This window comes from Anabrus simplex, chromosome 2 (assembly GCF_040414725.1).
Source record: "Anabrus simplex isolate iqAnaSimp1 chromosome 2, ASM4041472v1, whole genome shotgun sequence".
In the NCBI taxonomy this organism is placed as follows: Eukaryota; Metazoa; Arthropoda; class Insecta; order Orthoptera; family Tettigoniidae; genus Anabrus; species Anabrus simplex.
Window position 1 is genome coordinate 362,957,379 of NC_090266.1, and position 25,171 is coordinate 362,982,549.

Here is a 25,171-nt window from a genome sequence, read left to right on the forward strand (position 1 = left end):
ATGGATTAAACTGATCAATTAAAATGATTAAAATTGGTCACGGTGATGTTAAAACTTGGCCGTGCGTATGGTACATTAGAATGGGGCACTTGAAAGCCATTAAAATGTTTTTAAGTAATTATTCTTGATGCTGAAGAGGACTGAATTCAATCAGCGTTATGATAAATAACATAGGTGGAATGCAACTGTGCACAGAATATGAATAAAATTAAAATTCGATGATGCCGTTGAAGCTGGTGTTGAAGTGCTTCTTGCGGTGGCGAAAGTTGCATATGAAGGTCAAACTGGTTCTAAGTCATAGGTGGTAAGAGTTCACAGTTCAATGCGGAAACAGTTGACCTGATAAATAATGAGAGCCAAATTAGTTCAAGGACTTCTAAAGACAAGGGGCTGAACGAAAGGCATAAGTAGTATATGACTCACCTTGTGCAGTGTAATGAAGAGCGTAACAGGCAATGAGGGACTACGTGGAGAGAAGTGTGAGTGAGGATAGGAAGGGAGGTGGGGCAAGGAGGAGGGAGAGCGGGGATGGGGAGGAGGGGCAAACTTAAGGCAGGGCTGAGGGGTGAGGAAATAGGAGTAATTGCTGCGGAAAGGTACTATGAATGGTATGAAAGATCGAGCTTTGATTTATTGACTTAACATTTTTTTAAACGTTAAATGAGAAGGTCAAATAAACTATTGGGTTTCTCTGAAATATCATTGAGGTTATAGTTTGAGTTGAAGTACTGATCCAAATGTATGAAACAATTTTCCATTATGTTGAGGAGAGGTCCTTTGTTTATTATCTCCAGAATTTCCATGTCCTGTTCTATGTTAGTGAAACTGTGTTTGTAATCATACACATGTTGTCCAAACATTGAGAATTTGTTGTATTTTAAAGCATTTACAAGTTCTAAATATCTAATGTTGAAACTTTGCCTGCTCTGCCCCACATACGAAGAATTGCAACTGTTACATTTGAATCTGTAAGCTCCTGATTTTGGGAAACTATTAGGTTTGTTCACTGATGTGGAGTTGTGTAAGATTTCTGCGTTCTTATTGTTGGTTTTAAAAGCTATTATTATGTTATGTTTCTTGAAGATACTGGTGACTTTATAAACTTCATTATTAAAGGTAAAAGTAGAAAAAGGAGACGTTGGGGTTTTCTTTCATTAGTGTGGTCGTAGGATGATGCTTGTATTTGATAATTATTTTTTCTATGAAAAAATTACTGTTAACCTTTGAATTTAGCGATTGCGCGAATAATGTTCAGTTCATTTTTTAGGTCTTTCTTGGGCGTAGGTACCTTAAAAGCTCCATAAACCAGGCTATTGTTAGTTGCACTTTTATGAGCCTGCAGTTGTAAGGAGTCATGGCGGATAGTAGAAGCTGTCAGCGTGGGTTTTCTGAAGATCTTATAGGTTAAAGAGGTTGGGTGTCTGAAAATGGTCAAATTAAAAAAAGTTATTGTTTTATAATTTTTGGATTCAAGCGTAAACTTGATCTGAGGATCAATGTTCTTAAGACCGAGAAGAGTGGAAGCAACATCTGTTGTTTTTCCGTCCATAATTACTAAAGTATCGCCCACATATCTCGCCCAAAAGAAGATATTGGCAACATTTTTATTGCCAATTTTTGTGTGTTCTAAAAAAATCCAGATAAATCTCCGTCAAGATGCCCGAGGCCGGTGAGACCATTGCCAAACCGTCCTGCTGGTAGATGGTGTAGTCAAAAGTGAAAAAATTACTGTTTAAAACCAATTTTTAAATACATATGAAGTCCTGGATTTCTAGTTTGCTTAAATGACTGTGTTTACCTAAATTCTTTTCGATGATAGGGAATAATTTTGAAGTCTGTATGCTGGGGTATATATTCACAGTATCAAACGAGTGAAGAGAATGATTGGGTTGGATGTCAAACTTTTTCAGTTTATCTATTAGTTCTGTAGTGTTTTTAATAGATGTATTAGATAAAAATCGGTAATTTTTCTTTAGAAAAATCTAGATGAATCAGGATATTTTGTATAAAGGACTAGGCCTATAATTGATGTTGGGCGAATTAGGACGCCGGTCTTGTGAAACTTGGGGAGTGCTTTTGCAGTGGGCAAACCTGGGTTCATGTTTATTAACTTTTTTTTTTTTTTTTTTTTTTTTGCTATTGGCTTTACGTCGCACCGACACACGATAGGCGACGGATGGGATAGGAGAGGGCTAGGACTGGGAAGGAAGCGGCTGTGGCTTTAATTAAGGTACAGCCCCAGCATTTGCTTGGTGTGAAAATGGGAAACCACGGAAAACCATCTTCGGGGCTGCCGACAGTGGGGTTCGAACCTACTATCTCCCGAATACTGGATACTGGGCGCACTAAAGCGACTGCAGCTATCAAGCTCGGTAACTTTGCCTCTCTTTTTTTTTTTCCCCCCATGATCTGTGAAAAGGTAGGAAGTATTCTTTAAGGTCTGTCTAAGTAATCAGAATTTTTGGAGTTGGGTCTTTTTTTACTATGGAGAAAGCACTATCTGTAATGAATTACTTTGTTTTTCTAATATACTAAATTTTGTCCATTACGACAGTTGTATTACCCTTGTCTGCTTTAGTGACATTGATTTCATTGTCGTTTATCTTCTTTTTGAGTGCAAATGTATGTTTTTGTTTGGCAATTGAGTCCTTGCTATTAAGCCTACTATAGTTAAAGGGGATTTTTAATTTTTAGGAGTAAGAATATTGTCCAGCTTCCTTTTTATATCAATTCTTAGCTAATCTTGTTTTTCTAAAGGCACTTTGTTAATTGCTGGTACAAAGGTGAAAGATTACAGCCACACTGGTTTTCACCCAACTTCCTCTCGACTACTGACATTACAAAAAAATCCAATTAAGGTGCAGTTGAAAACACTTGCTTTTTATTGCTTGAAAGGTGCTCTGGTAAAATTCAAGTGCTTGTTGATATGCTGCTTTTAAGTGAGACAGTGTCTGGAAAAAATTAAAGAAAAAATAAATGGTTATATCTCGAAGAGTAATATTTAAAGGATGAAAGAAATCTTTGTAATTTATTTTGTAAAAATATTTGACAAAAATGTAATACGCCTGTTGCTTCCATTCCAGCAAAAGACCAAAATTGCAAATTATGAAATTTAAATGGGACTTCATAAAAATAAATTCTACCCAAATATTTTTAGCACCTTACTTTTCAGGGAGCTAGTACTTTTCTGTACAAAGTTAAGAAAGCATGATACAAATGAAGGAAAAGGAAAATTATTGAAGATTTTAAAAAGTAGATGTTAAGATATTTTGTGAGAAACTCTAACAAGCTATTAGCACCAAAATAACGGATCAAAATTAAATCATCATACCGTCAATCGTCGCTGTTGGCTTCTTTGCATTTTTCAATGTAATTCTTCATCCTCCATACTTCTCTCATTTTTTGCACTTGGCTCTACAGCCTTTTCCACTCTCATTTTAATAATAATGTTATAGGCTTTATGTCCCACTAACACCTTTTACGGTTTTCAGAGATGCAGAGGTGCGGGAATTTAGTCCCACAGGAGTTCTTTTATGTGCCAGTAAATCTACCACTGACACAAGGTTGTCATATTTGAGCACCTTCAAATGCCAACAGACTGAGCCAGGATCGAACCTGTCAAGTTGGAGGTCAGAAGAGCAACGCCTCAACCGTCTAAGCCACTCAGTCCGGCCCACTCTCAGTTTGTATCGCATCAAATGAAAGCCGAACTACGTCTTTTTTCCTGTCACTCATCTTACCATGTTAGTAGAAGTCAAGACCACAACACAAGCAGCAAGGATAGGCCTACAATCTAATACAACTGATAATGGCTAGATACTTGTCTAACACTGCACAAGTACCACTCAGAAAACTGTTATGTTTAAACAGTTATTGTTGTTCCAGTAAGAGTTGGAAAGTAGTAAATATAGCAGAAATAAAAAATGCAAGAAACATAGTAGTTTAAAAAAATACCCATGATTTTAACAAGGAGTGCTCAAACAATGGCCTGCAAAGACATTTTACATGGCCCCCGGCTGAGCTTATTTAAAGGTGTTTTTATATTTTGTTTGTAGAAATGTCACTTTCAAAATGCATAAAAACGTATAGTGAGTGCCGCGTTTTTATGGGGAAAAAATGGATTATTTTTGTATCAATAACAGTGGAAAAGTGATGTGTCTGATATGTAAAGAAAATATTTCATTTTTCGGAGAATACAACATTGGCATCATGACTAAGTACACATCTGTATCGGGTATCATTGTCCTTGGGTGAGGCGGTTCAGCTACAAAAAATGTGATGCAACTCATTTATTGTTAAACAACACATTCCTGACTGTCAGTACACAATAAAACTGTCTGCATATGATAATAATATAAAGGAATAAAAGAATACAATGGAATGGACGAGAAACTACAATTACGGTTAAATAGATGTGTGAATTGAGGGACACACTTGCAGTGGCGAAGAGCGCTATGAGACAGTGTCTACCATATTATAATAATATTGGCTTTACTTCCCAATAACTACTTTTACTGTGTTTGGAGACGCCGTGGTACCGGAATTTAATCCTGCAGGAGTTCTTTTACGTGCCAGCAAATCTACAGACATGAGGCTGACTTATTTGAGCCCCTTCAAATACCACCGGACTGACCCAGGGTCAAATCTGCCAGGTTGGGGTCAGAAGGACAGCGCCTCAACCGTCTGAGCCACTCAAATAACATGATTTGCAATTTTAATATTTATTAGCCTGATTGGTATGACTCTTAAGAATACTCAATCTGAAGTTAGATTCAGAAATGAGTTATCTAAATCATTTGCAATTACAACAGGCCTCCGACAGGGAGATGGACTTTCGCCATTATTGTTCAATTGTGTATTGGAAAAGGTCATGCGAGAGTGGACTAAGGTATGTCCTCCAAAAGTCAAAATTGGAAAAAATATCAAACTACATTGCTTGGCATTCGCGGATGATCTTGCGATACTGGCAAATGGTTTCAAAGAGGCTAAAGTTCAATTGGAAGAACTTGCAAATGTAGCGAAAAAAGTTGGATTGCAAATTTCGTATGATAAAACAAAAATAATGCCTACTTTCAGAACTTTAAATTCAGAGCTATTATTAAATAATAATAAACGAATTGAAATTGTAAGTACATTTAAATATTTGGGTGAAAATCTCACTTCCCCCTCGTGTGTGCTTCTACAATTGTAGGGGGCTAACCTTGGTTACCCTCTTCAATTGAAGATCCTCTTCGTGGTGAGGGGGACTAGTAGCTCCTTTCTTGCGATGCCGAATGGAGCCCTATTGGGTAACCGTTCGGCATACAAGGAGGAGGAAGCTAAAGCACCGCCCAACCCTAAGGTGTAACGCGACCCGTGCCGATGGGGTGCATGGCACATGGGAGATGTGTCTTGGACGGAGCCTTCGAGATACTTGGCGCCCTCTCGAAGTAAGTAGCCTTACCCAGGTATGCGGGGCTCTGCCTGGGCGGACATATATTTCCCTAGCTACTCGTGGGATATGTATGAATACGGTAGCCATCCATAATGATATAGATGTTGATTCCCATAGGGAATCTGAAATGAGCCCACCCTAGCACACGAGGGCGAAACGCTGGCAACCAAGAATGAGCTAGCTGGAAAATTTATAATGTCCAATAACGGACCATTTATATTGGTATTAGCCATCCATAAACCGGAGAGCCCTTCTGGGGCCTCCGAGAGAAACACTACAACAACGACCGAAGGGGACTCTTCGGAGATACCCTCGGATAGTTCATCTTCGACAGTTAGAGGGCTCACTCAAGAGGTGGGCAATCTACAGGTCCAGAAGAAGAAGAAACAGTGCTCTGGCGCTGAAAAGAGGAGATACAAGAAGGCCTTAAAGGCCCGGGAGCAGGCCAAAGAGGGCCTGACTCCTGGGGCTGAGGGGACTTCTACTATCACAACAGCGACAACAGTGGAGGGATCCAATGGGCACAAGAGGCGGGACCCTGAAAAGGGCTCTGCTTCTAGGGCACAGAGGACCCCACCCACTAAGATGCCAGCGGGGAAACGACTTCTGTCGGGGGCAACCCCAGAAGAAGACCGGCAGACCCGCAAGAGACCCAAGGTGGAGTACGCCAGGATAGCCAAAGCTGGGATCAGGATGGCCATAGTACCTGTGGGATATCCTGACCAGCAGCTATCCGAGAAACAGGTGGAAGCTGTGGAAGAGGCTATCACCAATCTGATAGACAGGCTTCCGGAGCAGGGGCCCATTAAGCCTCAGTTCCTGGACTGCTATCTGTCGAGGGGTGCGGCCGTCATCATAGCAGAGAACAACGAAACTGTAGCATGGCTTTCTAGTCTTGTTGCAGGTATACAACCGTGGGAAGGAGCCAGGCTCACAATTGTGGGCATGGACAAACTCCTTTCCTACAAGAGAGTCATGGTCTGGATACCAGGACAACCAAAGGACAATAATGTCCTTTTGGGAAGAATGGCACGCCAGAACCATGGCTTAAATCCCACCAGCTGGAGGGTCTACGACCGCAAGGAGGAGAAGAGAGGTGTCCGCCTTGTGGTCAGCATGGACTCCAGGGATGTGGAGAAAGTGGTGGGGAAGAAGATCTTCTGCGGGGTTCATGTGGCTACCTTCACCTTGGTGGAGGGCAAGCATAACAAGCAGAGGACCAACCCCACCACAGAAAAAATCAAGACCAGCAGGGGCAAAGAGCTGGAGCCCGGACAGGAACCGGGGCCAGCCAAGCCCCAGGATCCATCGCGGGAGACGGAGCTGCAAGTTCCGGAGACCACATAAGGTAAAGTATTCTATGAAAGTAAAGAATGATTACTTTCATACAAGCAAATATACAACATTGTATAGCGGCCTCTAGGGTACTTAATAGAAGTATCCAGAAAGGCGGGTTTTCGGTCGCCCTGATACAGGAACCCTGGCTTAGACAGGGGCATATCATGGGACTAAAATGTGCAGGTTTCACGCTATTCAGTGGAATAGCAGAGGAGAAGCCTAGAGCATGTATACTAGTTAAGGATCATAACGCTTGGGCTATACCGGGTTTCATTAGTAGAGACCTGGTAGCAGTCCTAATGAGATATGAAGAGGGCAGACAGCCAAGAGACTTGGTTGTCTGTTCTGCATATTTCCCAGGAGAGACTGAATCTCCACCCCCGCCGGAGGAGTTCAAGAGACTGGTGATATACTGTAGGAAACAAGGATTAAACCTCATAGTAGGATGCGATGCCAATGCTCATCATAGCATTTGGGGAAGCAAAAATACAAACCGAAGGGGTTCATAGAATTTCTATGTACAACTGATCTTGAGATCATGAATATTGGTGATACCCCTACCTTCATTAATAATAGGAGCGAAGGGATCATAGATCTTACCCTGGGTTCCATGGGAATCATGCAGGAATTCAAAGACTGGAAGGTCTCTTTGGAGCCTTCCTTGTCAGATCATAGACACATTGTGTTTTATATAGAGGGCTCCATCGAGATCCCGTCTTACAGAAACCCTAGAAGAACCGATTGGATATCTTTTAGGGAGGACGTGAGGAGGGGACTGGAGGGAGGACCCTCAAACATAATTAAAAACAAAGAGGAGCTGGAGCTCAGTGTGAGTTTTCTCACATGGACACTGGTTACCTCTTATGAATTAAACTGCCCTATTGTTAAGGCAAAGAGAGTAACAGGAAGCTTCAAGTGGAATAGTTATCTTGAACACCTGAGGAGAAATACACGAAGGCTCTGGAATAAATACAGGGAACTTCAGGATCAAGAAAGCCTAGATTCTTACAAAGAATCACAAAGAAGGTACAAGTCAGAAGTCAAAAAGGCTTCTAGGAAATCTTGGAGACAATTTTGTGACTCCATTGAAAGTCAACATGAAGCGGCAAGGCTTCATAAAATTTTAACCTTGGATAGAAGGGCAAGGCTGGGCTCACTGGAGACTCCTTCTGGTGGATACACATCCACAGAGGGGGAGACCCTGAGCTTACCGCTTGATGCCCACTTTCCAGGTTCGGTAATCACGAATTGTGAGGTAGAATCGAGCGGATCCTTCAGACCCGATGAAAGTGGCTGGAGGGAAGCCGCAGAGATTGTCACCCCAAGAAGGGTTAAGTGGGCATTAGAATCCTTTGCCCCTTACAAAAGCCCAGGTGTGGATGGGATCTTCCCGGCGCTTCTTCAGGAGGCGGGAGAGGTCCTTATACCATACCTGGTTAGAATTTTTAGAGCCTGTCTCACTATGGGGTACGTGTACTCCTTGTGGCGCCAGGCGAAGGTGGTATTTATACCTAAACCCGGAAGGTCTTCATATACTAGACCTAAGGATTATAGACCCATTAGTCTAACGTCTTTTCTACTTAAGACTTTGGAAAGACTGGTAGATAGACATATCAGGGAGAAAGTATTATGAGACTTTCCCCTGCATTCCCACCAACATGCATATCAACCAGGGAAGTCGGTTGAGACGGCACTGCACCAGCTGGTTTCTAGGCTGGAGAGTGCCTTGGATCAACAACAACTTGCCATGGTTGTATTCCTAGATATAGAAGGGGCCTTTAACTATACATCTTTGGGCTCCATAGAACGTAGTCTAGAGAGAAGAGGAGTGAGCAGCATGCTCATAAAATGGATTATGGCCTCACTGCAGGGCCGTCAAGTTCTGTTTACCCTCAACGCTGTAATGTTGAGAGCTAATATAGACAGGGGGTGTCCACAGGGAGGAGTATTATCACCAACATTATGGTGTCTGGTAGTGGATGAACTACTTACCAGGTTAAATGTTGGAGGAATATACGCCCAAGGCTATGCAGACGACATAAGCCTGATGGCGGTAGGAAATTTCCCCAGTACGGTTTCCGAACTCGTACAGAGCTCTCTACGTAGGGTGGAAAGCTGGTGCCACGAGACAGACTTGTCGGTTAATCCCGATAAGACGGAGCTTGTGGTATTTACCAAGAGGAGGAGGCTAGACGGACTGTCAGAGCCTTTCCTATTTGGGAAAAAATTAGTTAAGACAACTTCGGTTAAGTACCTAGGGGTAATCCTTGAGGCAAGACTGAGTTGGAAGAAACACATAGATCATAAGGTGGATAAGGCTCGCCAGATTATGTGGGCCTGTCGCAGGGCCGTCGGGAAGACTTGGGGCCTAAGACCTAAGGTGGTCCAGTGGCTGTATATCTCCATTGTACGGCCCACGATCACCTACGCATCTATAGTTTGGTGGCCAGGCTCAGAGAGTAAAACTGTGAGCACCAAGTTAAACAGTGTCCAAAGACTTGCGTGTCTAGGAATAACAGGGGCACTGGATACTACACCATTATGTGTAATGGAGGCCATCCAAGGTTTTCCCCCATTACATTTATATGTTAAGGTAATAGTGGGAATGAGTGCCTATCGCCTTTGGTCACTCGGAGGATGGTCCTTCAAAAACCCGAATAGAGGTCATGCCTCTATTCTTACAAGGCTTCACCAGACTTGCCCTATGACAATGATGATCGGGGATCTGATGAAGCCTAGCTTTAATTTGAATTATAAATTTACAGTGGTGATACCCACAAGGGAGGAGTGGGCCGCGGACGCTGGGGCCCGTCTTAAGTCTGGGGGCTGTACGTGGTACACAGATGGCTCGCGGACGGAGACGGGCACAGGCGCCGGGGTCTGGGGGCCTAAGACAAGGCTCTCCCTTCCTATGGGTAAATATGCTACTGTTTTCCAGGCTGAAGTATACGCAATACTAGCCTGTGCTGTAAATATATGGAATATGCCTGGACACAGAAGACATATCACTATTTGTAGTGATAGCCAGGCAGCGCTAAAAGCACTATGTGCAGTTAAAACAACATCAAAACTGGTATGGGAATGCCAAAGGATGTTAGATCAGCTGTGTGAGCTTAGCTCAGTTACCCTATTATGGGTTCCTGGGCACACAGGTATCAGTGGAAATGAAGAAGCTGACAAACTAGCGAAACAGGGCTCAATGGGTTCCTTCATAGGACCAGAGCCCTTCCTGGGAGTGTCACTCCGAAGTGTGAGACTGGCAATATCCCAATGGATAAACCAGTCTCACCTAGATATTTGGAAGAGGTTAACCATAGCAAGACAGGCACGTGAACTTATCAAAGGGCCTAGTCAAAGCTATAAAAAGGTCCTAATGAATTTGAATAGGACCAGAATGAGAATGGTAGTTGGACTGTTAACAGGCCACAATACCTTACAGAGACACCTACACATCATGAAAATCACCCAGGATCCGATGTGTAGAAGATGCGGTAAGGAGGAGGAGACCTCCGCGCATGTGTTATGTCAGTGCGAGGCTTTTGCAAGCACTAGACATCGATTCCTGGGCTCACATTTTGTGAGCCTGGAGGACATCAGGAATGCCAAAATCCGGACACTGGTATCCTTTATAGGAGCACTAGGGCTGGACTAGGCAAACCCGTTCAAGGGGCACAAAGGGTCTTCATAGACCTACGTGTGGAGCTCTGCGAAAACAGGGCTCACCCATTTCTTATCTATCTATCTATCTATCTATCTAATCTCACTTGGAATTTCAATGAAAAACCATCAATAGAGAGCAGAATATATAAACTGAAGCAGGCACAACAGATAACTTGGCCTACATACAAAAAGAAATGTCTTTCGATTAATGCTAAATTTAGGCATTATAACTCTTATTAAACCAGAAGCAACTTATGCTTGTGAAACATTATTTAAACTCAATACTAGATCAACAACAGAACGCTTACGAGATGATCGAAGGATACTCAGGATGATCATAAACAAGAAACATCAGGTGGATGGACAGTGGAGATTGTTGCCGAATGAGGTTATCTATCGTGAAAGTGAGTCCATCACAGACACGATGAGAGAAAGAAGAATTGCCTTTTTTTGTCATATATTTCGACTAAGTGATAAAAGAGTTTTAAAACAATTATTTAATTACTTTTGGAATAGTAAATCAAAAAACAATTGCTTTAAAGAAGTCCAAAGTGATTTGGAGGAGTTGAATATTACCATGCAAACCATAGAAAACAGAGGCGAGAAAAGTATTTTGAAGAATAAATGCATCAGGCTTCCTCTGACCACTGTACAGAGGAAACAATATGTTATAACGGATGCGGAGAGGGCAGCCAGGTCAACCAGACTCAAGACTTTTTGGGAGAAGAAAAGGAAGACAAATTTGTTGTCTGATTTACGTGCTCCAATGTGGGCGTAAACTCTGTAAATAAATAAATAAATAAATAAATAAATAAATAAATAAATTCCAGTTAAATTCTATAGCATTTATTTACTTATGTATATTTCTACGTCTCCTTGGTTCACTGCAGCTGCAACCAACAATTTGAACCCAACGACCGCAGTAACTGTGCATCTAGCTGGCCGTGGCCACCACATTGTACTGGTCGGTTGTTGGCGAGACGTTTTCATTAACAAATCAATGACAGCAAACCAGCACTTTTGCATTTCACAGTAAATTTGTAACAGGTGCATGTGCATGGGCGAAAGTAAATTCAGGGAAAATACCAACACTTGAGACGTTCCTTCCAATGACTCTCGCAGTCTCACTGATTTCAAGCAAATTGTCCTGGATAGCCTCTCGCATTTCTCTCTGCTTTTCATTTATACAGTGCACAATGTTGTGATTGCAGTTTAGGTTTTCTTCCAGTTGAATTATTCAGACTTAGAAATGTATGATTTAAATTTAAACACACCTGGCCTTATTGACAGTTTCTTAAATAAGGAGTTTTCCAAATCAACATATGAAGAGAAATGTGGACTGAAAATAAAAGAGACTTACTCCTAAACTAATGAAGTCATAAAGATGCTAAAACAGTAAGAAAATTCAGATCTCAATGGGATTCAAAATATAACTGGTTGACGGGGAGCTTCAAAAGAAACAAAATCTACTGCTATGTTTGCGTTCTTCTTGGTGTCTGTCTTTCCTCAGAACTAGCTGATGAATTTGATGTAAATATACCCTTTCTTTCAGGGAGACCAGCTAAAGAATGAATTACGTATTCTATATTCTGATTCCAAAAACATAAGCCACCATATGAACTTGTAAAATTGATTTTTTGCAATGATTCTTAAGGAAAATAATGTCAGCTTAGGAGTTTGTACGCCATGTTTTAAGCTTACTTACGACAATTGTGTCTAGAGAACGCAACAAGAATGCTTTAAAATGAGTGAAGACATTTCGTTCGGAGAAATTTCATGAAAAATTAAATACCTTCCTGTTTACAACTTTGTTTACCATCTTTTTCCATTGACAACTGACTTCCGAGTTGGCAAGTGGCCCGAGTTCTAATATGACGATTATCATTATTACGATGATAATGATTGTAGTTTAAAGGGGCCTAACAGCTAAGTCATCAGCCCCTAATGGTACGAGATGCAATGAAATGAAACAATAATTAAAACTTCAAAATGTATCCACTGAGTAAAATCTAAAACAAAATGATGATGAAAAATGAACATGAATCCAAAACAATCAGTGGATCCAATTCACAATGCCTCATATTCCAAGATGATGCTTGTTGTCCAAAGAGGACGAGAATCCATGTCACCGGCCCAGATTAATTCTAATTACTTGTAAACTAGAACCATGGTGTTCCTCCTATAGTGGTACTAATCACAGGTAATGCAGACTCATGGTGTTACTCGCATGGTGGTACTAATCACAAGTAATGTAGACCCATTGTATGTCACACATAATGGCTCCACTCACAATTAACACAGATCCAGGGTGTTCCTCACTTAGTGGAACTAATCACGGGTGCCTGTATCCCCATGGTGTAGGTCACGTATCATCATGGTGTTGCTCACATAGTGGTACTAATCACAGGTACTCTACACCCACTGTGTATCACACATTATTACCACCCACACACAGGTAACACAGGCCCACGGTGTTCCTCATATAAAGGCACTACTCACTGGCAACGCAGACCAATGGTGGTTCACACACAGTGGTACTAATCACAGGCCATGCACAATCCCATGGTATTCCTCATATAGTGGTACCAATCACAGGCAACGCAGACCCATGGTGCTCCTCATATAATGGTACTACTCATAGGCAATGCACGACCCATTCTGAATAAAGGGGAACCAACGCAATTCAGCATGGCAGCTCCTCCCACAAGGACGTCAGTCCGTGATGCTGCGCCCGCTCCCCCCGTCTTGGTGGAATGCACACAATGGTAATAATCACAGGCAACGCCCAGACCCATGGTGTTCCTCACATAATGGTACTAATTGGAAGTAGTAACGTCGACCCATGGTGTTCCTCCCTTAATGGTACTAATCACAAGTAATCTTTTTTTTTTTTTTTTTGCTAGGGGCTTTACGTCGCACCGACACAGATAGGTCTTATGGCGACGATGGGATAGGAAAGGCCTAGGAGTTGGAAGGAAGCGGCCGTGGCCTTAATAAAGGTACAGCCCCAGCATTTGCCTGGTGTGAAAATGGGAAACCACGGAAAACCATCTTCAGGGCTGCCGATAGTGTGATTCGAACCTACTATCTCCCGGATGCAAGCTCACAGCCGCGCGCCTCTACGTGCACGGCCAACTCGCCCGGTAAGTAATCTCTTGGTTCCAATTCCATCATCCCTTGGTCACCCCTTATGAAAGGCAGGAGATACCGTGGGTGTATTCAATGTCTGCGTCCCCCACCCTCAGAGGGTCCAAGCTCTAAGGAGCGCGTCAGTAATGATTTTGCAGAAGAGAAGATTCAACGTTCTGAAATAAAATATGCAAGTATTTAGGAGAGTTGAAGCTATTTACAATATAAAAGATAATTTTACAAGTTTCATGAAATATGCGGATTGTTTGTATTGTGTTTTTTCAAGGTATTATTAGTAGCAAAAGAAAATATTAAGTCTACCCTTACTCAAAATGCACCCTTCGCCCCTGCATGCCCGGCAAGGGAAGCTCAATGTGAAGCACTTCATGGCAAGTCAGTGTTAGTGAAAGGTCCTTGGTTATCAACCAGAAGATCCAGGGTTTGAATACTGGTATCAGCACGTTTTTTTACTGGACTCTTACTTTATTGTGTAAATCAACTATACTAACAGCCTCTGCATTTCCAATCTGAATGCTTGCAATGAGTAATTAGTTTATCATCAGAGGCTGCTTGAAAGACTGTTATAGAGGTACGGTATAAATATGCCATATGCCATTTAGCTCCGAGGAAGCACACCTGCCTGTCAAGGTGAGAACCAGGGTTCGAGTCCATTAATTTTTAAAAATAACATTTAGTGTGTTGCATTAGCCAAATACATATTCCTACATATTTACTGCAAAATCTGACATAGTGCTTTTAATTATGTTAGTCCTGAAAAGGTTAGACATGGCTTAATATCTCATTCAGTATCCATCAGATTACACAACTTGTCAGAACTGATCTGGCACTGACTCAACAAGCTTTCTACAGTATTTCTTGTTGAGGGTGATCTCCTCGGCCTGTGTCCAACATAATGCCCCACAAAGCTACATGCGAACACGGGGGCTGGGGTTGAGGCCAATGTTTCTTCATATGTCATTTGACCTTGCCCACACATATTCACTGGGGTTCAAGTCTGGATCTCAAGAAACCTAATCAACTGAGCAGTTCAATGTAGTCCTGCCCAGAAAACCAACCCTGAACATACATGCTTGTATGGATTAAGGAGTTGTCCTGCATGAACTGTATTACCTCATTTGTATAGCGCTCTGTCACACTCGGAACCATAATATTCTGCAGAATGTTCAAATACTGATCCAATGCGAGACTGTCATCCATCCGATGAAGCATTCTAGCCCCATCAGAAGATATCCACCTCTTAACACAACATAGGGTATGAGGTCACCTGCGTAAACACTCGGCTATATAACTTTTCAACAATAATAAAGGTGCTTTAATTTAATCCACCTATTCAATACTTTTATTTTCACTTATAGTAGTTACATAAATAGACTATCAGTTAAATGGGACATGACATGTTTCGCCCTCAATTAAGGGCATCTTCAGCCTAAAAACAATCATCAAGAGTACAACTAATATCAATTGTGGAAGCTAAACGTTTAGCAAGTTATTAAAATTCGGGACATAAAAATGTGAAAAATGATACAATATATAAAGGTGCTAATGGAAACACTGTCAATGATTAAACTATAATCTTGTCGGAGACTAAAACTTCTTCCATTAAAATTCCAATTAAAACAGTTCATTTAAAATGTTAGTGGAATGCCAAAGTGGTAATAATATAAAGCCAACGACATGAGGGCGTGAACACAAGCAAAAACATGATTGTCATAAATACAATATGTCCAAGGCCGCTGATGAAATTCGTGAGCATAAAGTAAGACAGAAGCATCGGTTGAAAAATTGTAGAAGTGGCCCTTAGCACCGGTAGGTAATACTATTGGCTGAAACCTTGTCATTTTTCACATTTTTATGTCCCGAATTTTAATAACTGGCTAAACTTTTAGCTTCCACATTTAATATTAGTTGTACTCTTGATGATTGTTTTTAGGCTGAAGATGCTCTTAATTGAGGGCGAAACATGTCATGTCCCATTTAACTGATAGTCTATTTATGTAACTACTATAAGTGAAAATAAAAGTATTAAATAGGTGGATTAAATTAAAACATCTTTATTGTTGTTGAACTGTAAATTTTCAATACAGACCAAAAAAGAGATTTATAACATGTAATATATAACTTTTGTCGTATCAGGCTCCCTGTGGCCTGTAAACGTGAACTGGCTCGAACTCCACTGAACTGAAATAAGTCTTGTCAGAGATCACAGGATCCCAATTACAATTTAGCTCCATCACAACATAGGTCCACAGATCGACGATCTGTTCACCGGATAGAGACTCTTTGGTGGCAGCTTTTCTGCAATGGAGTCTAGCTTCTTGTAATTGTTGATGAACTATGTATGGACATCCAGAAAAGTTGGTTCTTTGCACAAGCTCCACTGAGTTTCATAACAGGTTCTCCAATAAAGTTTCAATTAACTTCTCTTCTTCCCTAGAAGAAACCCGCTTTAAATTAGTGCCCGGTAGACGTCCGATGTCCCCTGACTTCCTCCAATGCTGTATCCATCTCTGAGCAAACCCTAGGTAATACACCACACAGAATCTCTGTCTCACGAATGATAGAATTGCCATGTTGGACGAGAGCCAGCACTCGCTCTCTTGATGCGTTTGAATACCGCGCCATGTAAGAATGTAGTGAAGCATTTAGCATCAAAGTTAGCTTGGCCAAACTTGGCATGTTCATCACGGTGAATTCAGTCAGGAACAAAAAACAAATTGCTGACACCGGATTTGAACATTAGCTGTTATGAAGGCGCAAATTTCGTAGTCAACAGCTGATCCACTGTGATGTGGGAGCGTGACATGTGCTTATAATTTCATAGTGCTGTATGCAAGTGCATATCATGCGAAAGAGAGAGAATAGCAGGGTATCCTGGCCAGACAGGATTAGTATTTATTTATGTAGCATATGGCTTTTACCACCGCGAGTGTCTGAGAACAAGTTTGGCTCGAGTGGTGAAGATATATTTGACTCCCATGGGCAACCTGCGTGACTGGGCGCGAGATAGCGATTATGACTATGATCCGGTTTTAGCACGACAGTCAGTCTTTTTTCACAAATTGTCCCAGTGTCCTGAAAGTTTCTGGAACATCTAAATGTCCTGGTTTTTATTTTAAAATATAAATGCGAATTCAGTTTCAGCAGCAATGTACTAAATGAATGGAAAGACACTAGCACCACCTCGACCATTGTGATTATCGTCCTAGAATTAACATCACAGAGGCAGTATCTCAAGTGTTGGCATGTTGGATTGTTGATCGTGGCATTTCTGGTTCCAGCATTCATAGCAACAGTAGCGGTGACTACGGAGTGGGGCAGGAAGCAATCCCCCCCCCCCCCCCCCACTTTGTGTAAAAAACCTTACATTTTTATTCAATTTTAGCCAGCTGAAACTAGGAATTATTAAAACAAGCAATTTGTACAAGCCCTGTAGTCTTATCAGTTAATTATTTTCTTTAATTATTAACAAAATTAGCAGAAATAGGCCCAAAAAAAAAGTTTGTTGCAGCTGACCGATTTGTATAGCGCAATAGCAAGTAGTGGATTCTTTGCAGGTGCTGCGAGGAAGGGTAGCAGGGGTAGCCTATATTTTTTGCCAAGGTCACGGACACTCGGGTATGATTCACCCGCTTGCCGCACTCAAGCAGTACAGAGTCTTCATTATTTATGAAGCTTTATGTCCGTATTGATAGATTACACATATATGGAAAAGAAAGAATTCCACCTGATCAATACAATTTATTATACTTGTAGTTCTTACAGTACCAGTTTTGGCCTATTTGGCCATCATCAGCTGGCTACTGTTGATGTTTTGCGTGAATTACATTACAATGAAGGGAGATTCCATCTTTTGTTGGCATATCCGGATATGTCTAATGGGGCAGATAAGTTATGATTTATTGTTTAAATTGCAGTACGTAAGTGTAAATGACCTTGAGGTTTAAATTGTGATTATAAAAACTTAACCTAAACCTAAGAGATAATCAGTTGTACAAACACATAAAACACATTAAGATATACTAAAAACATATGTAAAGCACTGATTAATTTATGTTATGTCTTGCACATATCTTCTTTCTTGGTAGAGTCTTATGGCTATGTATTACAGCAGTTGATGCTAGTGCTCGTACCGGGCGAGTTGGCCGTGCGCGTAGAGGCGCGCGGCTGTGAGCTTGCATCCGGGAGATCGTGGGTTCGAGCCCCACTGTCGGCAGCCCTGAAGATGGTTTTCCGTGGTTTCCCATTTTCACACCAGGCAAATGCTGGGGCTGTACCTTAATTAAGGCCACGGCCGCTTCCTTCCCACTCCTAGCCCTTCCCTGTCCTATCGTCGCCATAAGACCTATCTGTGTCGGTGCGACGTAAAGCAGCTAGCAAAAAAAAAGCTAGTGCTCGTGAACAATATAAGTAAGTCTAAAACTTGACGAGTTTAATTGTACATGTCTTGCGTATGCTTTCTTCTTGTACTTGTCATGCTGTTAATCATAGTTTTAAATGATTTTTAATTGTATAATCATGCAATACTTATATTTAATTGCAATACATGTGTAACATTGTTCCTTTGACGAAAGTTTTCTCGTATAGTATTTAATCAAAATCTCCAAAAAACATTACTGCATTGAAGTTCGTAGACTGTCAACCTTTCCTACTGTCGAAATTCACTCAGAAAGCATCAGAGAACTTACCATTTCGTAGCTTTTTTTCCTTTCAGTTTTCCCCCCACTATATCCCCACAAACTCTGGTACCTTTTGTTGTCTGTACATTTTTGTCCCCCCACTTCTGATTCCCAATTGCCGCTACTGCATAGCGAAACAACAATTGCAGACCGCAGAACATGTGCAAAGTGAGTTTACAGCTTGTTAAAAAGTGTAATGTGCCCTATTTTTTTTACCTGAAACTTAAATAAATAACTGTAGAATATTCAAGAAAAAGAAAATGTACATTCTGCGATATACCCAAACAAGACTTTCCATATATTCGACAGTCAAAATTTGAAGATAAAGTCAAGTGTATGTGGTATAACTCCACGTTTTCAATGACACTTGGCAGGAGAGCAGACATCGGAAAGAAGAAACACAGATTCAATGTTATCATCATCGTCAAAATAATGACTGATTTTTGCAAGTCCATTGTTGCAATGAAAGAACTACTACAAGTTACAGCAAAGGAAGGTTATAATGACTTGCCACACCATAAGACATAATCGTACCAGTAGCTTCTGTTTTATGGATAACACTTCAATAGTAACAAAGGTTTTTAACTGAAGCAATATAACAGGGTGTATCCTTACTATTAACAGCCGTACCAAGTGCAAAGCTATTTTAGTGAACATGTTGGTTGGCCACTTTTGCTTCCAAAACAGTTTTTGGTGGTGCACAAAGGAAAGGAACAACGTTTAGGCCTACTCCAAATTAGGAAATTAAATTGATAAAACAATTGATTGGATTAAGGTGCAGTGCACATGTACTTCACAACAGCATTCAGACAGCAGTAGTTTCACTTCCAGTCGATTTTGAAGGCAGTGTGTAGGCCTATAAAATATTCCATTATTTTCACATCTACGCTGTCACGGAATCACTGAATGAAGTCTGTTCATTAGCAGAGGTGGAATATAAGGATCTTTTTAACCATACAAAAACAAGGCAGATGACATTACCGCCAGCTGTCCAACACATTACAGACATATATGACGGCCTTAAATCATATTTCTTAACTATAGATCGATGTCCAAATGTCCTCAAAATGTTTCGTGAGAACCCTCCTCTTTGTTGGAATTTATTAGGAATCCATCAAATCTCTTCAGTCTGAGAATATTGTGATTGCAGAATCTGTGTCTGAAGTTAAGTAACTCATTACTAATCTATATAGGAAAACTGCAGATCTTATAGGCTAAACTTTATGCCAGCGATGTGAAAGACTTGTTTAGAAAATTGGAGGAAGGGGGTTTCATTACATTTTCTCGGATTTCATGTGCCACTGACTCATTTTCAATGACTGTGTTAAGTATCTTAAGCGATGGACACAACATGACGAAGAGTTCGAAGGGTTTGACTGGATTACTCTAAACAAGAAGCCTGTGTTAAGTTGAAGAAAGTATGAAGATTCTAATAAAGTACAGGAGACTTCCAGCGCAATTCAGTGACGATACACTTTTTTAGGAGTTTAATATCAACTTGTAAAAAGCTGTAAAATGTATGGAAAGAAATGGAACAGTGAAAATTTAAGTGTTGCTGACAGATATTTGCTGTGGAGAAATGTAAAGAAAATTTTATACCAATGGATGCACTACTGGTATTAGATTTTTGTTGAATTTATAGTGTCTTCCTGGCAACAATGCAAGAGTAGAACGAGTCTTTAGTCTTAAGGAGGCTTACTGGAATGATGAGAAAAACAGGGCTTCACTTAGCTTAGTTAAATCAGTTTTAATCATTAAAAGTCACTTTGATCTTACTTGTGTGGATTTTTACGACTGGATTACAAAATAATTTTAACTGTTGTCAGATAAATATATGATTTCAAGAAATACAAAATATAAAATGTTGAAGCTGATTGGAAGTTATAATGTAAATAAATACATTTTGGCATTACCATAGTTATTTCATCCTATTTCATACATTCCCCCCCATATGTACAAGAGTGTCACGGTTATTCATTTCCAAAATCTGGTCAGCCTAAGTAGCAAGAGGGTGAAATGCAGTAACAGCAAATAGCCCACTCCTGTTGAATAACATGAACATTGCAGAGAGGTTTGGAATTGAATCCCAGCTTTTAGCACACAGTCTAGTGCTTAGAAACTGTATACCACCACCTCTCCTACTTTGCCGTCCGGCTCTGTGGCTAAATGGTTAGCGTGCTGGCCTTTGGTCACAGGGGTCTCGGGTTCAGTTCTCGGCAGGATCTGGAATTTTAACCATCATTGGTTAACTTTACTGGCACGGGGGCTGGGTGTATGTGTCGTCTTCATCTCATCAAGACGCGTATGTCGCCCATGGGAGTCAAATCAAAAGACCTGCACCTGGCAAGCCGAACATTTTTTCGGACACTCCCGGCACTAAAAGTCATACACCATTTCATTTTCCCAATCTGCCGACCAACATTCTGAGGGTGTTTTCCATCGATGGGATTCAACCGGCTAACCACTGTGTCAGACCATTAAAAAATTGACACCTTAATGATAACGACTAACAAGCTAGCTGCCTATTCCAGTAACAGTATAGATGTGGATTGGATCACTGCACTCGCGCATGCATTGCCAACTTTCTAGTCTCGTGGCAACACAGAGCTGAGTAAAGCCCAACAAGAAAGTAATCCTGTGAGACTCTCCATGTTTAGACCAAAGCAAAAAATCTTGCTTAAGCAGAATCCATGGTTTACCAAAGCTTTGGCTTAAGCTTCAACTGTTAAAGCGATACTAAATGTGCAAAACCCACAACTTAACAAATGAAAACTTAACAAATATTCTTAGTTTATTCCAGACAAAAACTGGTTATTCCCTTATTTACTGAAGAGTACTAGAAGCAGATTTTCAGCTTGTTAGGTTATGGGTTCAGTACCACCAGTGTCTGGTTGGCCATTTTTGTTCTGTACTTAACATGTACCATGTAGGCCTACTACCACTTCAAGGATGGCTGCGGTGGGAATTGAACCCCCTCTAATCAACTGAACACATGTGGCTGAGTGGACCCTGTTCCAGCCCTCCTACCACTTTTCAAATTTTGTGGCAGAGCCAGGAATCGAAACCGGGCCTCCGAGTGTGGCAGCTAACCACACTGACCACTACACCACAGGGGTGGGTTATTTCATTTCATATCATTTCATTTCAAGTTAAACGTGGTTGTGAAAGCTAAATATTAAATTTTACTGAAGAGTGTTTTGCCAATATTCTAAATAATCTTCCATCTGACCTGAGCTATGATGGTATCAATTGTATAGGCTAATCACACAAGTTACTTTGAATCAGTAGAAACAAGACTTCCATAACAAATGTCAGATTTCAGAGCCTTAAGACCGTTTCTGCTATGTTTGCAACAGAGCCATCACAATTTTAAAAATTACCTTAGATGCAGCACAAATTACACAGCATGCTGTTTAAACGTTGGAAACATTATGTAAAACAAAATATTATAGGTAACGTACTATGAAACGTAGGCAGTGTTTCACCGACAGTAATTTCGGACTAAATGGAATATAACCAATCACTAACAGATTTAAGGTAAGTAAAAAAATAACATTAGACAAAATGTAACTCAGCTGTTTGCCATCTGAATTGTTGCTAGTTCTTATCATAAACTTGAGTTATTCTCTAAAGAAATAATTCAGTGGCTGTACAGCATAAGGAAGTATAGCATGCAAAGCATATATCTCTTAATGCCATATAACCATTACATTAACCGTATTTTTAAAAAAATCATCCAATCATTGGTAGCAATTTTGAGGCTTATTAAAATTTAAAAATCTTCAGAACTGCAGGAACTTTCATATGAACCAGCACAGTACCATAATGTAAATATTGTAAATAATATCTTAGAAGAGGTCTAAGGAATATTTTACATGTAGAAGGGGACTCGCACTTTTTCTCTAGACCTTCCATATTTCTACTCAGAATTGTGGTAAATAAATAATACTAACAATAGTGCTTTATATACTGACATCTGAACATAAGAGGTACGCTAACTTTTCATGAATGAGGAACAATAAGTGACAATATGAAAATTAGACTCAAAGGTTACACTTAATTTACATCAGTTCCCTTACAAATAGTTCTACCATTCTGGTATACAGGTTCCATAAGATACTGTGCAATAAACATGTTGGAGATTACTATTTGTTTCCTCAATTAATTCAACCCGCAGAATCTAGATTGAACCAAGGTTTTAAATCTTGTCTTAGCACTTAAACCTTACAATCTAGATAGTCTACCAATAGCTCAGAAATGGTCATTCAATGAATCACATTTAAGCCACAACAAAATGTTCAAGATACATTAAATATAACTATTCCATCATACTGCTCAGAGAAAATTAAGCCAATAGGCTGAAGCCACTGTCAGAACAGGTCTTCAGCCACGTAATATGTATTCATTTATAGTTTCTATCTTCTTCTTCTTCTTTCCTGGTCTTTCCCCAGTCATATGAGGGTCTGTGTAGGCCTAGTTTTACGGCCTGATGCCCTTCCTGACGCCAATCCTATGTTGAGGCATATATTCACTGTTGCATGTTTTGGCAGTGGTTAGTAGTGTGATATGTTGTGAGTAGCCTAAATAACGAAATGTATTAAGATGAAAAACGCCAAGCTCCTAGGCAAAAGGAATTAACTAAAAAGGGTTAAAATCCCTTCCTCGGCCGAAAATCGAACCCAGGACCCTTTGAACCAAAGGTTTAAATGCTGACCATTCAGCCAAGGAAGCTAACGACTTATAAATGATTATATGTCTGGAAAAAAAAGCATTATGCTCAACTTCCTATAAAGTTGCATAACTGAAGCAGCATAAAATTTGGTTTCCCAGGGTATGAAAATTCGAAAATATACAAAAAAAATTGATGCACTCATAAGAGAGAATTAAAAAAGCTAATGTATTACTTAACATACTAAGGCTAAATAATAAAATGCATGCATCAAAAATATCTCACCGTAACAAGGTTGGCATTAATGTAGTCACAGGAACCTTTAGACAGAACAACTCTGCTGTGATCATACGGGCTGACATCTCGGTATCTATTTAAATTTTTATTGTGAGTTTTCTTGGCTTCTGACACAGTATATTCATAATTCAAACACTCGCTACGTATATGCTGAAAAACAAATTTTTCCCACATTAATAAATAAAAATAATAATGCAATAATCCAAAAGAAAATATGAATTCCCAATCAATGCAATTGTGATGATATATTGCAGCATAGTGCTTCAATAATTACACTGCTATGCTGCTAATAATATACACCATCCATCACAACCAACGAATTAGCTTTCCACACAAGGTAGAAACAAGCCTTCACAAACCCTGATAATGAGCTGAATCATTCAGAGTTTATGGCTACATATGTTCATTAAATATTTTTGTGAGGCTTTCCATCAAAGAAATAATAAATTAACAACAATGATCTTCATCTAATGGGCACGGCCCCCACATGAGGCTTAGTAAGAACCTCAGCTGAACTACAAGGAAGGATGTGACAAGAAGAGTGGCGACTGTTTTGTAGACTATGGTAAATCTACGTTACTTTCCGAACAGTAATAGCTTTACTGGACACACTGGCCACTGAAGATACATTCAAGGGAATTATCTACTATTTCGGTATCATACGAATATCCTTTGTCCTTGAACTTGAATCTCCGTACAGAATGTTTATACAAAACACTCAATACATTGTCGCACCTGAAAGAGATGTGGCCACGACGAATTAGCGTCTATTTCAGAAAATTCAATTTCCACATCACTTTTGCTGTTCGTGAACATCTTATACACACACAACACAGCATTAAGTCGAAGAGTAAGCGGATTACCAGCAAGCCTAATACAAAACTGCACCTTCCCAGCTCTACCCTCTATATACTACTGACATCTATCTACACCATTTGTTAGCTGCACATATTGCCAACATATACCATCACGAACGTCATGATTTGATTGTTCGTTGTGACAATTATCGCTTACTCTAGGGAGCGTTACTTGCATGATACATTTACAAAATATAACAAAGGATGTTTCCGTAAACAATATATCAATAACATAATATATGACGAATATAATACTGAAAAAGAATAATGAGAGACAAAAGGAGAAAAGCAAAACGTGTAAAACCCCACATAATTTTCGACGCTTAGAGTTAGTGAAAGATAAACAGAAACCCGCATTTAGATAATAATAATAATAATAATAATAATAATAATAATAATAATAATAATAATAATAATAATAATAATAATAATAATAATAATAATAAATGGAAACATAAGAAGTCCAATAGGTCCGCGCCATAGGTTCCGGGCAGGATGAATAGAGACGATATCCATAGTAGTCGTATATCACCAAAAACTGCTAGGCCTAACTTAAATGTTTCCGTTAAAACTTGGCATTCTAAGGTGAGAGGAGCAGACAACATACATAATTTACACTTAGCTGGATCTACAACTATTGAGAGCTACCGTACGTTCATTGCTATTTAATATACTGTTCCGAAAATATCTACTTTAATCGTATAACCTGTAGGTCAAGCTTTCCATGGTTTATGGCATAAAATTTTAGTACCTATTAAGTTTGTTGTTAGCTATAGCCACTGATACTGCGCAATGCGCATCACAGGCTATTTAATTCTTTTGGAGATGAGATATTTTTGCTCGACTCTACAGCGAGCCTTGTTACTCCCGTCTGAATCTTCAGTGCAAGTTTGGAGCTCGAGTTCTCAGCAATGACTGGAAGACTGCATGACTGGCGATCTGCGCTTAGGGTGAGCGAGGGAACCAGCACTTCGAATACCGTCTCCCTCCAGCTTCCTATTACACCATCTGATGTTGGATTTCTGGATACTGATGCATTCTTTCAGTTTTACAGCCGTGAGTTAAAATATTCCGTATCTATACCTCATGC

The 25,171-nt window shown here is 40.1% G+C and overlaps 1 protein-coding gene across 2 annotated transcripts in view; it reads right to left on the reverse strand.

Moving 5' to 3' along the window:
- Ptp61F (Protein tyrosine phosphatase 61F) overlaps nt 1–24,146 on the reverse strand; it is a 426,371-nt gene extending 402,225 nt beyond the window's left edge. For both annotated transcript variants that reach the window (XM_067140770.2, XM_067140769.2), the window contains exons 1-2: nt 23,960–24,146; nt 23,213–23,374 (exon numbers count right to left, since the gene is read on the reverse strand). In XM_067140770.2, the coding sequence (XP_066996871.2) occupies nt 23,213–23,374; nt 23,960–24,040 (243 nt within the window). In that variant the 5' untranslated portion in view covers nt 24,041–24,146. The remainder of the gene's footprint in view (nt 1–23,212; nt 23,375–23,959) is intronic.
- Between the last annotated feature and the right edge of the window lie 1,025 nt (nt 24,147–25,171).